Raw genomic sequence first — 20730 nt, forward strand, 5'->3', positions numbered from 1 at the left:
TAATAATAATAATAATAATTCCTTAGATTTATAAAGCGCTTTTTTAGGCACACGGGGGGGTCTCCTCAACCACCGCCAGTGTGTAGCATCCACCTGGATGATGCAACGACACCCATAGTGCACTAGAACACCCACCACACACCAGCTATTGGTGGAGAGGAGAGGAGAGTGATGAAGCCAATTCAGGGATTGGGGATTATTAGGGGGCCATGATAGATAAAGGCCAGTGGGGGGAGTTTCGCCAGGACACTGGGATTATACCCCTACTCTTTACGAGAAGAGTGAAAAACAATTATGAGATGTTTCTCCCACCGCTTGCATCACGTCTTCAGTTTCTGGCTCTCCTAAGCTCTCAGTGTCCCTTCCAAACTGCAGGGCCTCTTGACTCTGAGGCACATGGGACATCTCAGCCTTGCTCTTAAACTCCAGCATCTGGATGCCCACAGGGAGCAGGATAGCCACAATGATCTGTGCTCAAAGAAATGGAATCATTTTGACTCTCTAATGGCACAAACAAAATATTTTGCATTGAAAATGTCTCTATCATTTTTTTATAGGACAGTAGCAGACTTTAAAAATACAAAAATTGATAACAGTCCTTGTCTTTAGTAGAGCTGTGAATAATAAGTATGTCCAATAAATGTGTACAATTCGTTTGTTCATTGGAAAAGAGCACTAAAACGCATTTATACTGACAAAGAGGTTAGCACTGATATTGTGGAATTTGGATTTTCATCTACATTCATTCTCCAATAAACAATCATTTGTTGATGAGTTTGGTATGCTACACTTTCTGTTAAAAAACAGGTTACCAACTATACCTTTCTGACCATCTTTTGCATCTTTAGTGTGCATCTTTTACTTAGTGTACCTTTAAAACATTACTTTAAAAGCCAATTAAAGGTACAAGAGTGGTTCTTAATGTCAAGTTATGTACCGTAAATAATTTTTAAAGGTACACTACATTCACTTTACCAGGTAAAAGACACACACTAAAGGTACAAATGATGTACCATTAAGGGTACCTCCCCAGTGACAAGGAAAGGTACCATTTGGTATTTAATTTCTGTCTCTACAATGTTCACCTTGTTCTTTACAGTTGATCATTTTCCTCACTAATTATTTTATTAATATTCTGAACCCAAAGGCCAACAAAAGAGTGTGTGCAGAGAAGTTTGTATGTTACATTAGCTTTTATGATACTACTAATCCTTCATGTCCGACCATAAAGAACATCATAGACTTAAGACAAGAATACATTCAAAGACCAACACCATAGTCAACACCTTTAACCAGGAGTTCTTCCTCATGTTCAAGCGGCCCATCCACAAGTCGGTGAGGAGCATCTGGGTACATGAGTGAACCACGAAGGGAACGTGGCCCGAGGCCACTGCCATCTGCAGACAGGTGAAGTTGCTCCAATCTGTCATCTCCCAGGTCAGCAGCTTCATGGCCATGCGCTCATTCTCCTTGAAGGCCTTGTCCAGTAGATCCACAGCAAGCTGGCCAAACTCTCTTGAAGAAAAGATACACACAGACATAGCACTTTTGATTTGATTTGAGGGAACAGTCAAATCAATCTTCAGATTTTAATCACACCTTGTGTCTTAATGCCACATTCTTCAAAGTTAAAACTGTGACAGCCTTGGCAATATTTACTTTGAGCATGGTTCATTTATAAATCTCTCCTAAATATCCAACAAACCAGTATATTTATTTTACATTGGTATACAGTGTAAAAAAAAAAAAAAAAGCAGAGACTGACAGAGAATATTTCCTGAGCTCGTCGATAATGCTGTCATCCATGTTGCTTTCCTTAGCTTCGCTGGCCATGGCCTGGTACAGCCTGCATGCCACCACAGCTCTGGCCATGGCCTGCACGCCATGCTGCCACAGAAAGAGTGCCAACTGCTGCCGCCGCTTCAATACTGCCCACACAAACAGGTCATTGAAACTATAGGCAAACAGGGATGAGCCGCCCAGCTCTGCCTCCTCTTCCTCCACATTATTGGGCACAGATTCTGATTTCATCTAGAGCATAAAAGAAAAAATACATACATATGAAGAACTTTTATTTATGCAGTACCTCTGCCTGCACTGGTCTCTGCTTCCCCTACTACACTGATGATCTCTGACCTCTGAAATGGCTTATCGGATGTTAATAGTCACACTCATTGTTGTTTGAGCATCTCTGCCAGTTTCCCAATACCCACAACCTGAAATTGTACCTACTGTAGTAACCCACCCTGGAGCTCCAGAACCCTGAACCCAGAACTACACTACATGGCCAAATGTATGTGGACACCTGACCATCACAACCATATGTGGGCCTTCCCCCAGATGGTTGCTACAAGGTTTGAAGAACACTGCAGACATTTTCTAGAATGTCTTCTACTGGAGATTTAAGATTTCCATTCACTGGAACAAAGAGACCCCAAAATATTCCAGCATGACAATGCCACTGTGTGCAAAGCAAACTCCATGAAGACATGCTTTGCCAAGCTTGGTGGGAAGATCTTGAGTGGCTTGCACAGAGCTCTGACCTCAATCCCATTGATCAATTTTGATCAATCTGTGATGTATTAGTCTCTGCTATTCCTCATGCCTTGGTGTTTTTCCCAGTTCCTGATCCTGTGCCAGTGTTAGGCCCTGTACCTACCATGGTTTAGACCCAGACCTTCAGCCCATCTGTCTGTGTCATCAGGTAATTATTATACAACCCCAACTCCAAAAAAGTTGGGACAGTATGGAAAATGCTAACAAAAACAAAGAGGAGTGGTTTGTAAAGTGATGTGACTTGTATTTAAACAAAAACTTATAAAGACAAGGTATTTTACCTATACAACTGCATAGTTTTTTGAAAATAAACGTTTATTTTGAAATTGATGCATGCAACACGCTCCAAAAAAGTTGGGACAGGGGCAATTTAGGACTAATAGTAATGTAACATGTTGAAATAAGAAGGTGATGTGAAACAGGTGAGGACATCATCTAATTATAGTATATAAGGAGCCTCCAAAAAAAAAGCCTAGTCCTTCAAGAGAAAGGATGGGTCAAGGCTCACCAATCTGCCTATAGATGCATCAGCAAATAATCCAACACTTTGAAAACAACATTCCCCAAAGACAAATTGGTAGGATTTCGGACATTTCACCTTCTACGGCACACAATATAACTAAAAGATTCAAGGAATCCGTTCAAATCTCGGTGCGTAAAGGGCCAGGCCGAAAACCACTTCCAAAAACCGCTTCTGAATGCCCGTGATCTCTGATCCCTCAGACATCACTCTCTTAAAAACCGTCACGAGTCTGCAATGGATATCCTGATATGGGCTCAGGAATACTTTGGTAAACCTTTGTTAGTCGACACCATTCGTCGCTGCATCCACAGATGCAAGTTAAGGCTTTACTATGCAAAGCAGAAGCCGTACATAAACACTGTCCAGAAGCTCCGCCCACTTCTCTGGGCTCGGTCTCATCTGAGATGGACAGTAGCACAGTAGAATCGTGTTTTGTGGTCTGACGAGTCGACATTTCAAATAGTTTTTGGACAATACAGCCGTCGTATTCTCCAGGCCAAAGAGGAAAAGGACCAGCCAAGCTATTATCAGCATCGGCATTTTTTTTTTTTTTGCATTTTCCATACTGTCCCAACTTTTTTGAAATTGGGGTTGTAGTTCCAGACAAGGTAGAAGTATTTTTTATTTTCTCAGACTTTTTCTTGTCACGCATTACAACAAACAAACAAATTAAGTGATTGTTTCATTGACTTAATTAAAAAAATATATATTTGATTATTATGCCTGTGATTCACAGTGAGGATTTATTATTTATTTTATGTTTTTTTGACTGACCGTGCGTCTGTAAGGATGTGCGGTTCTGTAGAATTGAGGATGTGGTTCATTTGACTCAGCTGGCTCTTCGCCAGTCCTTCTGGATGCTGAATGCTCCTGACTGCCTTCCTAGCCAACATGGCAACAGCTCAATAAAACAGTTCTATTACATCTATGGCATGTTATGAATTATAACATGGATGACTATATAACCCTGATATTCATGATATGTGAAATATCTGGATATGTGGTAATCGAAACAGTCAAACGTGGGGTTATAATGGCAAACAATACCTGTAAATACGATGTATGTAATTTACGTAATTTAAGTGCACCTGAAAACAAATCTATAAGGGTCAAAGCACTGTAGAGTTTAATGATAAATTGTGCTTATAAATCTTTTTTTGCATGCATGAGCTCACAGATGCACATGACTGGCTAGTGTCGCTGTGAGTGATATGGGAGAGAGCATATGCCACCCCTCGCTCCCTGACAGCACGACCAATTTTGCTCTCTTGGACTCCCAGCCATGGCTCGCTGTGGCATTATCAGGATTTGAACCTTCAATGTACGGAAGGTACATCCTTGCAAACTCATTTAGTGAGTCTAAATGCTAGTTGGGAATCAGAGATAAGCAAAGCGCCACAGCCTATGAAGGATGCTACCTGTAATAATGATGGATGATGCTGAGAGCAAAATACCAGGACAAGAGCTTGTAATCTATCTTAAAGAGAACGAACGGCTGAGCATCAGATGTTGGAATAGAAGTCACAGAGAGAGACAGAGAGAGAGAGCTCACGGAGGAGTGTCCAAAAGACTGAAGCTGATTTCCAATTCGCTGGGCAGCAAAGACTCCTAGAAAGGGTCAAATCTCTAAGAAATTGGGTTATATATAATTGGGTTAGTATCCCGGTGTTGAAACGCCACCCTAAAAGTTAAGAGAGGTGAAACAGAATGTAAGGTTACCAGTGTAACCTATCAGAACTCCTGAGAAGGTTACAGAGGGAATGTCTGCCATTACAAATGTCCTTACTAAGTGTGCATAACTTATCTATTAATGAAGGTTGAGTAGGTTAAGTAGGTTGTACGTAGAGTGATGTGTTGTTTATGGACAGACCTTCAGTTCACTATGAATTCTGTTATATTCAGCTTTGAAGCTCTTGCTCCTGTATGTGCTCTGATAAGCTCCTCCTATCAAATATTCAATCACCATGCCGATATCAATCAGAGTGATCTTATATCTCCCAGGAAGTCGACACTACAGATGACACACAGGCAAAATAAATAACATTTAGTGGTGATCTCTAAACAAGGTAATAATCACTCGTACTAAATTTGGCATCACAAGTATACAAGTCATGTTAGTATCCTGGGACAACATTTCTGAAATACACTGAAGGTAGCTTTAACTGATGTTTTATTGAACTCCTACCTTTTTGGAATCCTCAATGATATGGCGTAAGAAGTGATCTGAGGAGCCTTGGTGCTGCTGTGAAGGGAAGAAACAATTTGTAATGAATAGATCTGGATTTGATGTTGAGAGTAAAAGCACAGCTTCTGTATCTGTAGAACATCTCATCATGAGATTTGAAACATCATGTTCAAGTCTGACATCAGTGGTGTCTGAAAACAAGTCTGGATCTGCATTAGTCAGATGACATTCATCGCTCTACACTAGTTAATTGGGATTGTTGGTGTACCAAATGCTACAGCAATGCACAGCTCTGGTCACGACTGAATTCCTTACGCTACACTGCAAGGATTTTATTATCAAAACTACCGAGTGAGCAGAAAACGGTAGATTTGCTTCATCTAGGATGAAAGATTTTAAGACTAACAAATAACCACTGAATTCTTGCACCACACTAAATAGTCAATAACTCCACGACGACAACTTCTGTGAACGTATTGGTCAGCTAGTTGATTGGCCGATGGAACCCCTACAGAATAAGTAAAAGCAACCGAAATGTATCTGACATGTTACCATGTTATAGAGCTCCTCCAGGCGAGATACTGTCAGGAAGTGCTTCATGGTCACGCCGTTCTCAATGAGCAGCTTCACAAAACTGACACGGTCCATCAGCAAAGCGTTCAGCATGGCATGCTCCAGGGCCCCCACCTTAAACACACCACCACAGCACTGCACTAGCACAACCCTTATCACATCACGCTATTACATTATATTATATGTCATACCGCACCTTCCAGTCGTGTCCATACACCAGTACATGTTGCTGAGCAATATCAGCTCTGTCCCATGCCAGTGTAATGCTTAATTTCTCTGCTGGTGTGCCTGGTAACAGAATGCATCACGGGTTAACATAAAGATGAACAGTTAAAACCATATACACTAAGACTATGTTTGCACAGTTGAGCGAAAGTGGTGTTCTTTTGAGAACTGAACTGTGTTTCCAATACCTCTTAGTGAAGCTGTCAAAATAGCCACATCTGCTTCCAAGTGGTCCTCTGATTCCGAGTCAAAAATGGTGATCTGAAATGAAAAACACAGGTCAGTTAATGTAAACGCATGCCAAAACTTATAAATAATATAAGTGTAGTACAATGTTATGGTTTTTCCAAGCTGTTAGCCTGCAAAAACTCTCTTTAAAAACAAGTCCAAACAACGCTTTAGGGTTCTGAAGGTAGATTGGACATGCTGAGCAAAAAAAAAATAACAATAAAATAACAGAGCTCTTTTTCTTTTTAAGTTTTGAAACAAAAATGGAAAAACAAGGACAGAAATTTGACTTTTATTTTCGTTTTTAGTTGCGCATCTCATATGCATATCGTTCCGTAATGAAAAATGAATGAACACAACGCAACGCACACGGGGCTGAATTTGACCATTTTCTATTCACAAATCCTACAGCATGGCTGGATGGATGAATATGAATACACACATTACAAAACGCACCATAAACACACACAGATAATGTGTTTTCTATCCACTGTTTGTAAGTCAACAATTTTCTCAGTCATTGTTTGGGCTGTGAGACTGATGCATATGATCCAAAGCCATAGACACCAGAGAACTGCATTCAAAGCTGACACAGACAGCTACTATTTACCAACAAACACACAGGTAGAGAGTGATGGGAGGATGTGAAAAGGCAAAAACAACGATAAAGCAAAAATAAACTGTTAGACTGAAACATGTGATAAGATGATGAAACATGAGACATGATTAAAATAAGGCCAAGGAGTCGCCAAAACTACACAGAACAGCAATCCGGTAGCTTTGGTACATATTCTAGTTTTCAAGTCTTTCGTGATCCATCACAGATTTATTTTGTGAACGTAAACTTTCCATCATTACATAAACATGTGCATTCATTTTCTGCCTGTTATACATCCATAGAGCTTTTGAATTCATTTCATTCTTGAACGTTCCACTCACAGAACACATCGGGTCCATTAGGACTTCACACGGATTAGAGGTTTTCAAAACTATACTATTAAATATTTAACCCTGTAGTGCTAGTGAGAGACACAGAGAAGAAAAAGGACAGTAAGTACGATGACGCAGATGCACCTGGCGAGATATCCAACATGCAGACACAACAAGAGAGAACACGAGAAGGAACACAAAGAGAGAGAAAGAGACCACCAGGTCGTAATGAGAGCACTGGAGTTTGCTAATGATAATCAGGGGAGATATTATATGTTGAGATAAGTTATACAGATAAAGAGAAACGATTCAGAGCAGCAGAAAAGGTAGAAAAGAAAAAAAAACCTTCAATTTACTTATGGACACACTAAACCCTTATGCATTGTTAGTCGACAACTATTCAAAAACTCAAAAATCAGCTAAACATGGACTTGTCTGAATTTTAAATATATTCTTAGATTGAGCGAAACTAAAAAGTTGCTTTGTAATTATTTCCTAGTATCTGCAGGTCTACCCTCCATTTAACTGTATGTCTAACCTTATGTATAAGATGTAAAGATACAGAATTGTGAGTGCCAAGGTGTCAGGTTCGGGACGGGTTGTAATCTGTGCCCTGTGTGAGTGGAGTTTGCATATTCTCCCAGTGCTTTGGGGGTTTCCTCCAGGTGCTCCGGTTTCCTCCCACAGTCCAAAGATATGCGTTTTAAAATTGGGTGTGTGAACGTGTGTGTGATTGTGCCCTGCGATGGGTTGGCACCCCATCCAGGGTGTCCCCCACCTCCGGCCCCGAGTTCCCTGGGATAGGCTCCAGGAAAACGGATGGATACTTAGCATGCTAACTCTCGCCACCACAAGCAAGGTTCTGAGGGCGAAGCTTTGTGCACATAGTTGGGAATGTGGGTGGGCTCAAAGAGAAAATGTGACCTAAACTTTTATTCTTTTTGACAAATCTTGCCCAATGCTCCATTTTCACAGTTATTTTTTTTTTTACGTACTTCCTAACACATTTAAACTTTGTGAAGAAATGAATAGTTAAAAGGTCCATTTCCTGGTTACTCACCGCATCTCTGTGCTCCATGCAATGTTTAAGCAGGGTGAAGAACTGATACGCCTTCGTTCTCGCCACACCAAATACATTCTCAATGCGTTGCAGGAAATCCTCCTTTATATTCACATCCAGCTCCCTAGTGAACATAAATAAACATTTATCCATTTCAGGGAAAGTGAACGGTCAAAGGTTCGCATCGCTCGGTTTCCACTGACTGGGCTTGTGTAATGAGTTTCTCTTAAAAGCAATTATGATGATATGAAGTGGATACTTATGAAAAAATATGTTTACATTTTTTAGGTAAGGTTCAAGTAATTGGGAACAGCTTGAGAAAGCTCCAGCAAATGCTGGACTCAAAATCCCAGAATGCAATGCAGCTATTTGACGGCAGAGACTCGACTCGGCATGTTAGTAATCTATTAGTTGACGAGTGTGATGACCCTGACGGCGGTATTAGCATGAATGTTGAGGCTTTGGAAGCCGATCTCTTAGAGCAAAGCAAACAGACTAAAGGACTGAAAAGCTGCTGCATCCTTCTCTTTAGACTGAGACGAACCGAAGGGTAAATCTTACTGAACCCCTATCAAATGATAGCTAGATGGCATTGAGGGTAATGTAGGAAACTATTAAGCCAAGTGAAAATAGACCAACATGTCTGGGAAAGAAGCTTGAACTAAAAAAAAAAAGTAAACTCTGAATTTTTATTATATAATAATAAAGACCACATGTTCATTTTAAAGATTATTATGCAAGCAGTTCAGGGTGGATATTTTCCAAAGACCAAACAAAGCATTGGTGCCTGTATAGATACAGTTCTACATTATGTACTTCAAATAAACTCAGTAAACAAAATGGGACAATTAATTCAAATGTAATATACAGTGATACTGTAACATTTCACAAATCAGTGATGCAGGCTACTGTCCTGGACAATGCAAATAATTTTTTTTATATATTTTTTAAAAATCCACAAATGTTTTTAATTGAAATACAAACAAAAAAATGAAAAAACTATTTTCATTGCAGATGTTTTCCCCATGCATTTGCAGACCGGAAATTTTTCTGGAAATTTCAGCCCATTACATGTTATGACCCCATCAGACTGGCTATCCTGCCGGCAGGATTGCATAACATGCAGAAATTTGAGCTGCATCCCTCAGGGAGAAAATACAGGTATAAACAACAATTTGTTATAAACAACCATTTTCACATCAATTGCTTTTCTGAATTTTAGAGAAAATTAATCTAAATCTTGTCTCCTCTTAAACTGTAGTAGTAAACTCATATCTCAGGGGTTTTTTTTTCACTGCCACTGTACACATGTTCATATATACATATATATGAACATGTGTGTGTGTATATATATATATATATATATATATATATATATATATATATATATATATATATATATATAAATGCAGGATATTAGACAGAAATTTCCCTAACTGTTGATTATTGTTTGATAATTTATTAAATTTTATACTAAAACATGACAGACTGTGTTTGTTTTATAACAGTATAGTATATCAGTCAAAGTAAACCAACCTTTGAGTTCATTTATCAGCCCAACTTGGTAAATTTTATATAATAATAATTCCTTACATTTATATAGCACTTTTCTAGATACTCAAAGCACTTTACATATGATTGGGGGGGATCTCCTCAACCACCACCAGTGTGTAGCATCCACCTGGATGATGCGACGGCAGCCATAGTGCACCAGAACGCCCACCACACACCAGCTATTGGTGGAGAGGAGAGGAGAGTGATGTAGCCAGTTCAGAGATGGAGATTATTTGGGGGCCATGATAGTGAAGGACCAATGGGGGATTTTTTTAATGACCACAGAGAGTCGGGACCTCAGTTTAACGTTTCCTCCGAAAGACCGTGTGGTTTTATAACTGTTCTATAACTGGACCTTTACAAATATTCCCGGTTTGTAAAATACCTACTACATATCTAAGACATAGTTATGTTAATCTGACTTATGGTTCAAAGTGTGATATTTTCTGAACCCCACCTGTCCTCTGCTGTCTGTTTGTGGATGAGAGACAGCAGGTCTGCAGCACGGCCGGTGCCCTCAAACACAATGACGGGCACAGGAGGAGACCTGCTCACATAATCCAGCACTGTGGAGAGCACTGCAGGACCCCCCTCAACGACCACACACACCAGGGGAACTCTCTGAACCAGTCCTGGGAAGAAAAAATAAAAATACATACATACATGCATGCATGCAAACATATCAGACAAAAATACATACATATTCCAAACACATACAATTTAAACAACAATATAATCCTGCATTCACTTCACATGGAAATAAGCACCAATAATTACCACTTTCTGTCTGGGTAAAAACATTCACATTGGTCTGGGAATTTTAGGAGATTTTCCTCCAACTAAAGCTGATTACGTGAACTCACAGTGTATCCAAGGAAATAAACTCAATGTAGGAAATTCTGATTATTTTATCTGAATAACACCTGATCCCTCCTTCAGTTCTATTAAAGGTTACGAGGAGTTGTGCCCAAGTTTCAGATTAGCGCAGCTATATGGTAATGCTAGCTATTGTTAGATAAAACCTACAGCCGGAATTATCTTGCAAACAAAACTTTAATGAACGAATACTTTCAAGTTGGACTAGGTTTTTTTTAAGTCCTTCTCTCCTACGTGACGAGTTCAAAGTGTTATCAAAAAAGACGTACATTACACCAGCAACCCATTCTTAACACACACTGTACCTGTATCTGTATCTGTTTAGTGCTCCAAATATCCAAAACTGCATTTCAATTTAACCCAACAATACTCACAGTACTGCTTTTTTCAATCCTGTATGTTTATACAGTGCCTGCCCACATACAACCCCAATTCCAAGAAAGTTGGGACACTGTGTAAAATGTCAATTAAAAACAGAATTCAGTGATTTTGCAAATCTCATAAACCCATATGTTATTCACAATAGAACATGGGTACGGTTTTACAGAAAAAATATAAGGTAATTTTGAATTTGATGGTCGCAATACGTCTCAAAAAAGTTGGGACAGGGGCAGCAAAAGGCTGGAAAAGTTAGCGTCCCAGTTCCGATGCACACCTCTAGTCTCAACCAGATGCCTTGTGAACCTTCCTGGCAAACCTTTGACAATAAAACCCCCCAGAATAGTGAGTCTCCTTTTCATATCTGTACTTGTTTCAGTTTAGAACGCGTTATCTGTTCATGCGGAATAATGTATTCGTATTCAGGTTAAATCCCTAACACACAGACTCACTGTTGAGGATTCTCGGTTAATGAATATCTTAATCTTAAGCAACATCTGGATTCTTAAGAATCCACAGCTTAAGGGATGTTTTATCCTATTCATACGAACACTCACTGTGTTGTATCCACTGCCGGTGGATTTAGTGTTCTTCCTCACACTTAGAAAATTTTGAACCCTTAAGAGTTACCCTTGCTGAGGTGATTAATGGTTCGAACTGTTTCCCTATTATAAAGGGTTCCAAGTAGAACTCTTTTGGAAACTAAGAGCCATTAATTATCCAATAAACCCTTAAGCAACCCGCTAACAGAGTAGTCTCCTTTTAAAACACATGCACGTGCACACACGCGCACACGCACACACACACACACACACACACTCACTGGGGTGGATCCTCTGCCGTTGAATATGCCTCTCCAACTTTCTCCGCAGCTCCTGCTGGCCTCCAGATTTTCCCAGAGTTCCATCGTCCACTAACAGGAAGTGCGAGTGCATGCCATTAAGACTGGAGCGCTTACTCAGTGGATTCCCCAGAGTCTGGTAGTGCCTCAGGACCTGGTGCGCCACAGGGGTGTAATAATACACAGAGTGAAAATTGTCATAATTTTGCTGGAGATCATTGTGAATTATGTTTAAGGTGTACACTAATGTATCGTGTTTTACTGGAAGAACAGTATTGCATCATAACATGAATTATCACCAATGATATTCTTTAACAAGTAAAAAAGACTTGCAAATTGCTGTAGTATAAGATGAATAAAGCATTTTGGGATGCTGTTATAGGAAAATAATCTACTTCAGGGTGGTAACAGTAACTCTACTTCTTGTCGGGTTACATTACACCACCCTATCGCTGATCTTCCCAGTTCCTAGAAATTCCTAATTACATTTCTGAAAATCTGATTATCAAACAGAATTTCAATTATTATCATCTCCCAGCATCGCTGTTATGAGGTAATTATGAGATTGTAAAAAACTTACGTCTCGTCCTATGAGGTCAGTGTGGTTCTCAATAAGCCCCCACGGCGTGATACCAATCACAGTTCTCCTCCTGCGCTCATGCGTACCGTAGGCTTTCACAGCATCTCCAACATACATCGATACCCCTAAGTAAAGGAAAGATAAAATTAATTCAATTACATACACATAAATGAAATTAAGAAAAACAAACAAGCACACACACACAGGGTTCATCTGTCAATTTCGACGAAGTCCGAAGTTTCCATTTCTGCCTCCATTATGGAGAACACAAACTTGACTTGCTTGTGAATTGGATTATAGTGAGGAAGACTTGCGCAGCATCGGCCTCACTCTCACTTGCCGGTGATCACCATGATCCAGTGGCAAGACCGAGTCAAGACGACTGAAGATGGCCCGATGGCCCCCGGGCGCAGTAATTCATACACCCACGAATTCATACGTCGTACACTTTGGAAACGCCAATCCACCTAACAGGCATGTCTTTGGGGAGGAAAGACATGAAAGACTTTGGGGAGGAAACCGGAGTACCCTGCAGCACGGGGAGAACATGCAAACTCCGCACACAGAGGGCCACGGTGGGAATCGAACCCCCAACCATGGAGGTGTGAGGCGAACATGCTAACCACTAAGCCACCGTACGCCTTCACACACACGCACGCATGCACACACACAAACCTGTATTGAAGCCATCAGTGAAAATCCAGGCTCCTGCTGTCTCTGCAGCCCTGATGAGGCCCTTGCTGAACACCTGGCCCACTCTTGGGGGTAAGGGAAAGTTGTCTGTTCCTCCATGCACTGATATGAGCAGCTTGGGCTGAGCCATGTTCCACTCACGCAGCATTAAATGGCAAAGCTCCTCAGGTTTAGCATCGCAGGACAGCCGCACATACTGCGGGGAAAAACAATATTTAGTCGTAAGTCACAAATGAACTGTCAAGAGATCACACAATCACACAACGTGATTCCTCCACTTAGCGAACCTTCGCACGGCAGTAACACTTGTTGCTTCCCTGGAAGTCGATGGAGCCGAATGCATCAGTGGGGCTGGTTTTGGTATGCTGAACAACACACCACACTTCTTCTTCCCCAGACGGACAGAGCCAAGAACTGGAGTCGAGCTCTGAATGCTCACCGATCAGCCTCCCACAGCAGCACCTGAGAGAACAACAGATGGAAATCTGTACATACTTTATATACAAAACTTTAAAACACAAATAGAATAAAGCAACCGCATGCTTGTAAATAAAATCACCACAGAAATCATCAAATTGTACTGTACTCCTGGAAATTAAAAAAAATTATAATAATACCAATCATATGGTTAATACCTGACTAGGTTTTGGCAAACATGGCAAACAGGGAAACACCTGAAATAAAAAAATAAAATAAAATAAAAAAGCAGGAAAGGCTTCAATTAAAATGTAAAACAATTTCAACAAGCTGTCAAATAAACCACACAAACACGAAACATACCTGTGGTGGTCCCTCGATACAGCTAAAAACTTCACACACTCCCTTTTATAAAAAGTCGTCTGGATCCACGACTTTCCGGACTGGAATAAGAAAGCGGGTTAATAAAGGTGATCTAAATGGCAGTGCTACTTTACTCACTTTATACAATATCTGGCCAAAAGCATGAGGACACCTGAGCAATCACACCCATATGTGCTTGTTGAACATCCTGTTCTACATTTAGTCCCCCTTTGCTGTTATAATAACCTCTTCCATGCAGGTTACTTGACTTCTTCCACTCCAACCTTGGCAAACCGTGTCTTAGTCATAGAGCTCGCTTTGTGCGCAGGGACACTGTCATGCCGGAGCAGGTTTGGGCCTCTTAGTTCAAATGAAAGGAACTGCATGTTACATCATACAAAGACATTCTAGACAATTGTGCATTTCAAACCTTGTGGCAACAGTTTGAGGAAGATCCACATATGGGTGTGATGATCAGCTGTCTATATACTTTTGACCATATATGTCATGTGTATACAAGTTTTTTCTTACTCCTTTCTGAATTCATAAATACATTATTCATAATACTACATAAACGGCCATGCTAATTGATTTGGTATGAAATATGACTATTAATGATTCCTAATTTAACTGAGACAAAATGTATAACATCCTGTAGATATACTGAGGGTATACCCCCATTTTCTTTTTCATATTTTCTTCAGACTTCTTTTAACTGGCTTTCCATCTCTCCTACAGCTTTAGTTATGTTTATGTAACAGGTCTACAGTGGCAAACATACTTCCCACATGCTGGTGATTTGTGAAAACACCTCATTTGGGTTCATAGTTTTAGCTCATAAAATGTTCTGCCCTGTCTCTCAGACTCTTGCATTGCAGGCTTTACTTTACTGAACCATCAAATCTTCTTCAAATGAACATCTCCTGTTTTCATAACTGCACAATGAAAACACTATAATTCCTGTTACAAATGTATATTTTTATAATACATTTTTAATCCTTTTATTAAATAGGATCATCACAATTAAATGCAAAACAATACTGGTATACACCAACATTGCTCAGAGTCACCATCTACAGAAAGACCTATGGCTTCATGGAGGTATTGCCACAACCAAATCCACAGAGGTACAGAATCAGCACTAAGGACAGCAGCCACGATGCCTCTCTGGACAGCTCGATTAATGTCAACAAATGCACATGCAGCTGAGGCAGGGTCGCGCTGGAAGGGCAATAATTACACTAAGCCATATCAATTGGTAAATTATTCAGCATCAGAAAATTAAGATCTGCATGGTGGGGTATGATGCTCTTCCTCATGCTTTCAAGTCAGAGTCGCCAAAAAAAAGCCAGACATTGAAGATTTAGACTGCCTCACTGACTCAAGCATAGCACGTATGAAGACTACTTCCAGAAGCATGACTACAGCATGATATTTAGCCTATAAGCTCCACATTATTGGCACCCAATTCAACCAAGACTTCAACCTAAGCTGCTATGACTGCTTGACATTTCCAAGGAAGCCTAGTGGCCATGACTGTCTGTCATTCAACAAATGTAAGGACATTGGAAAAATTGGACTCTTGGTACAAGATCAGCACAAGAAGGGTAGAGATAGAGACAGGCAGATTCAACCAACAAATTTCAGCCTGGGGATTGGGTCATTGTCCTGACACAAGCTAACTGTGAGTCTCTGGTGGCCTGGGAGACCACTTACACCATTACTGGGTCCAATGATCTCCTGGGTAACTCAGACTTACTGAAAGATAAGCAGACAAGTATCATTCTGTTAAAGTCAACCTGTGCCTGCTCGGGACAGTGTGACTTCTTTGCAGGAGTTTGGCTTGGAGCGTTCGGCCCATCAACACAACCTTGATTTGATTGTGGCCAACCACTTATCATTCTCTGCTCTTCTGCTTTACACCAGGAGGTTCCAACCACTGGCCTCAAAAGCCAATCAATCAAGTGCTTATTCAGTCTCTTGTCCTCTCAACATTGGACTACTGAAACTCGATACTGGCAAACACTCAATCAGACCCCTGCAACTGATCCAGAATGCAGCTGAATACTTGGTTTTCAATCTCCCAAGGTTCTCCCACATCACCCCATTACTGCATTCCCTTAACATTAGCTGCCCAATCATATTTAAAAGACTGTTCCTCGTGTACAAGTCCACAGACAGGTCCCCACCTCCCTGAAGGCACTTGAAGGCTCGAGGAATGCTCAAGAAATATAGGAAGACATGCATTAAGATTCTTCTCTGTACTGGCACAACGATATTTGAATAAACTTTCCCCAACTGTCACGTCACTTTTTATGAACACTTACACAATAATTTCTTGTACGCTTGCTGACAGATTTGTCATGTTTTTGTTTATAGTTTTCTGCTGCTGGGAGAAATATTTCTCCTCCATTTAAGTTATGTGTGCCTCCGTTGCTGCTGTTGGATATGAGGAAATTAAGGGACCGTATCTAAAGTTACATACGACATTGTTATACACGTTTCTAACTTCAATAGCATTTGAAGGGAATGACTTACAGTCATATAACCAACTGGAAAGTGTTCATCTAGGTGTCAGGTATGAGAAACACTTTTTAGATTTTTGATATTTAACCGTACAATGCATGAACCAAAAAAATGCTCCTTGAATGAGTTTATAGTCAAATGGCAAGGGATATTTGGAAACACACCAACAACTTCTTTTGCCATCTACATAAGACAAGATAAGGTAATGTTTTTTTATTGTCCGTGGAGATTGTTTCACCACAGCAGCCATACATACAAACAAACAAAACACATACATCTAAATCCATTAATCATATTCAATACACTATTTGCATAATCTACACTGAACAAACACTGAAGAGCCTGAGCCTCCACATAAAGTACAGTTTGCTCTGACCCTTCCTCTGTGTAGCCTCGATTTACCCGTTCCATTCTGGTTTGCTGTCTAGGTACACTCCAGGGTTCTTACAAGACTGAACCAAATCAACATTCTGCTCCACAATTCATATGAACTGTGTCAGAGTTTATTACAAGATAAAAAGGTGTGCATCATACCTGACACCTAGATGAACACTTTCCAGTTGGTTTTGTGACTGTACGTCATTCCCTTCAAATGCTATTGAGCTTTAAATAATGGTATATTTTGTGTATGAGCCCTATTCAGTAATGAAATACATGACAATATTTATATATGATTTAATAGTTTATTTTGATAAATATCACAAATCTAAAAGGTGTTTCTCATACCTGACACCTATATGAACACTGTACAGTTGGTTATATGACTGTAAGTCATTCCCTTGGAATACTATTGAAGTTAGAAACGTGTATAACAATGTGGTATGTAACTTTAGAGACGGTCCCTTAATTTCCTCATATCCGCGAATATCGAACCTCCAACCAAACCAACTTTATTCCAGTGTACTAAAGATGCATGGCTGAATTATATTTTTAGTAAGCATTTGGATCCGTTTCTTTTATATATGAGGTTTTTAATGGACAAAAATTTGGTTTTAGGCTTTTAAGAAGTTTGGCTCTTGCTGAAAAAAGAAATTGCTAGCTATTTAGCCAGCTAGCTAAATTTAGCATTGGAAATGGTGTCTGGAGACAGCCCTTATCTCAGGAGCACAAACAATGTCTGAAAAAGCTGACTACCAATAGAGGACCCATAATAACAGTACTGTGTACGCTGAATGTTGCGGTATAAATGTCAGAAAGCAGAACTGCTCTGACTCTAAAAAAAATAAAAGCAGTAAATTACGGGCGTAAAGCTGAGACCAGGCTCACCGGAGGATTCAAAATGAAACTTTTTTTTTTTTTTTTAAACAGATGTCCTAAGCACTTTAGTTGAGCTAGACACGCTTAAAGAGTCATAACCAAAGCTGTTCTTTCATTTAATTTAAATTGTTTTCTCACCTCCATCTTGACAGTGTGTGTGCGCGCGCGTTCAGACATCTCCTCACGCGACCACGGCACTCGCGCTCTGAGTTCCCAGCGAGCTCGCGCTGAGGGGTAGTGGGCGTGGCTCTGAAGCTCTGAGGGAACTGGACACTCTGCTGGAGCCTGTGCTGAGGTGATCCTAAAGCGGTGTTGTGTCTAATACAAAAACACGGTATTTGTTTATCAGGAGCACTTAGTCGCCCTCATAAGAAGTCTGCAGGCTTTTAACATATATCTTAAAGAAAACAAAAACATTCCTGCATGACTGACTGAACGTTCCCAGCCCTACTGAATGTAGATGACTTGGGGTCAAAAGGACAAGTGGTGGAAAGGTGAAGATCAGCAATAAAGCGTGACAATAAACAAACCTGCTCATTGCTGTGCCCCAAATCATATACTACAGTACTAACATTCGTAGGCCTACTAGTTACACTAGTAATATTACTAGTACACACTGTGCTTTACTCCTAATACCAAACATGGCAAACAGAAAAGTTGTAACACACAAACAAAGTGTACAAAACAAACAAACTTACAGTCCAGTCTGCCCTTTTGAGTAATTTGTACGTTGAATGGACAGTGTTTGCTTATTCTATATAGTTTCTCCTCCAAAGGGATTTTGGGTGTAAAAAAAAACAAACAAACCAAAAAAAGTAATACATTATTATATGTAGAGTAAATAATCCACATCATTTGTGTTCATTACACCCATGACCACATTTCACACACACCACCTCAGTCACCGCTGATAGACAGACATGTCAGCAAAGCAGACGGAAATATACAATATTAGTCCAAATGAAGCTAAAATCTTCATGGCTATTTTATTGTCACTGGATAGGCTGTATGAGTGTACAGTCTGTGCTAGAAAGTAATCAGTCCCAGCCTCACTTCTTCATACCATCGTGTTTTTCTACAGTAAGTTCCACAAAGCCCAAAATAAACAGATTTAAGACATTTGTTAATTACAAATAATCTGCCGAAATAATTTTTAATTATATTAATTAATTTTTGTTATCTTTGAAAGGCCATTTAGCCCTGCTAGGAAATTTATACCAACTGACCATGTGGGCATGTGCATATAGGACTTCAAAAATGGTTGACAGTGTGGCGTCATTTGTAAAAGAAGTAAATGAATATGGGAATATAAAATATTTTACAAAACACGACAAAATTACTTGAAAAATGGACACATTTGTGGCACAAAGAAGAAGCTCAAAGACCCAAGCATATTAGTCGTTGTTAGTTTACGCACCCACTTAAGAATATGTTTAAGCAAAGTAGGTGCAGGTTCTTTACTGCATGATAAAAATAATACACTTAATATATTTTCTACAGACTTAATGAATTGAGATATTACAACTGATATCATTTTGGTCCTTTTTTGAAAGTTATATTGTCTGAAATAAACATGAAAATGATATTTGTTTATTTTGAACAGTAAACAGACAAATCTATTTATCATGTGTTAAAAACCTCTACTTTAGAGTATTTTACATGTAGGATTTGACAAATAATACGTGACAAATACTACAATGAACCCCACTCACCCTTTGGGCATTTGGGATGTAGATACAACAACAACAACAACAACAAAAAAGTTTGCTAGCAAATCTATATAGAACCCTAAAACAGAGAGCCTTCGTTTTTATCATGGGTTCCATATAGAAAGTTTTTACGAAATCCACAACCATTAACCATATGGAGAACAACCGAGGAACCCTTAAATGTCCTAATAGTGTAATGCTGTTCGCTAGGAATGTTGACCCTACAATTTTTCTAATTCAATAATCATAGACTACAAGTCTAATTTCAAATACAAATATTCCCCATGAGAACAGTATTTTGTAAATGAATGCTAAATGTTTTAATGTAGTCTATAGTTATATGGCCAATCAAGTTTTGATCAATTGCAATAACACAAAAGTACACAACACAGTATGATTTTATTTGTAATAACTAAACTTGACAAACTCTTCAGCATTTAATTTAATTGTTACTATAAATTATTATTTATAGTAACAGTGATCATACTTGTTCAGTTTGGTAAATAACATTTCATTGCAAAACTGCAGAATCAACATTCTACAACTTTTGACCAAGAAAACAATGTTTGTTCGTTTTTTAAATTATTTTAAACTTTGTGCATGTGTATGAGGAGGTAAGGTGATGCAAACAGTTCTAATAAGAGTCTCAATACACACAACTCTAGCATGAAACTAATATTCATTGGAAAAGCAAATAATAAAAATGCAGCTTACCATATTAGACACAGTTTACTAAGCAGGTTTGCTACGAAGGTGTGATGGTCTCCATGCCTGGTTTATCACTGGTTTATCACTCAGTGGAGGACAAGAAAACAGCAAACCTCACACTTCCGTTTTCCTCCTTCGCTTAGAGCAAAGGTCTTTGGAGGTTGACCCAACACCTTGGCAGTCTCGAGGTTATTTTATTTCATTTTGAAAGTGCTGCCAATTGTAATAAACAGCTGCGTGAGCAAAACACTTAAGGGCTTTAGTTGTGCAAAGGGATTTTATATGAGATCAGCATTACTATTTGGGAATCATTAAACATTAGTTGGATTAGCGGATTGGTGCTCAAGTCGTGACCAGCTTGTAATAAGCTCCATTTAAAGCCAGGAGCTGATTGTGTGTGTCTTTCCTGATCACAAACTGTCATGACATCACTGCTATGATGTCAGAGTTCTGGATGGTGGAGTGACGGTAGGCGATGATAACTGAGAGACTTTTTTTTAAGATTAAAAAAAAAAAATTAAAAGGTATGAGCTTAAACACACAAGTAG

At 39.5% G+C, this 20730-nt stretch overlaps 1 protein-coding gene across 1 annotated transcript in view; it reads right to left on the minus strand.

Moving 5' to 3' along the window:
* trpm6 (transient receptor potential cation channel, subfamily M, member 6) overlaps nt 1-20729 on the minus strand; it is a 38711-nt gene extending 17982 nt beyond the window's left edge. The window contains exons 1-19 of the mRNA XM_053653766.1: nt 20189-20729; nt 17904-18083; nt 13983-14062; nt 13838-13876; nt 13490-13664; nt 13185-13398; nt 12510-12634; nt 11912-12083; nt 10292-10466; nt 8281-8404; nt 6251-6323; nt 6034-6125; nt 5817-5951; nt 5265-5321; nt 4950-5090; nt 3854-3961; nt 1766-2031; nt 1287-1515; nt 313-468 (exon numbers count right to left, since the gene is read on the minus strand). Coding sequence (XP_053509741.1) covers nt 313-468; nt 1287-1515; nt 1766-2031; nt 3854-3961; nt 4950-5090; nt 5265-5321; nt 5817-5951; nt 6034-6125; nt 6251-6323; nt 8281-8404; nt 10292-10466; nt 11912-12083; nt 12510-12634; nt 13185-13398; nt 13490-13664; nt 13838-13876; nt 13983-14062; nt 17904-18083; nt 20189-20191 — 2544 coding nt within the window. The 5' untranslated portion in view covers nt 20192-20729. The remainder of the gene's footprint in view (nt 1-312; nt 469-1286; nt 1516-1765; nt 2032-3853; nt 3962-4949; nt 5091-5264; nt 5322-5816; nt 5952-6033; nt 6126-6250; nt 6324-8280; nt 8405-10291; nt 10467-11911; nt 12084-12509; nt 12635-13184; nt 13399-13489; nt 13665-13837; nt 13877-13982; nt 14063-17903; nt 18084-20188) is intronic.
* Between the last annotated feature and the right edge of the window lies 1 nt (nt 20730).

Source organism: Ictalurus furcatus, chromosome 22, assembly GCF_023375685.1.
Source record: "Ictalurus furcatus strain D&B chromosome 22, Billie_1.0, whole genome shotgun sequence".
In the NCBI taxonomy this organism is placed as follows: domain Eukaryota; kingdom Metazoa; phylum Chordata; class Actinopteri; order Siluriformes; family Ictaluridae; genus Ictalurus; species Ictalurus furcatus.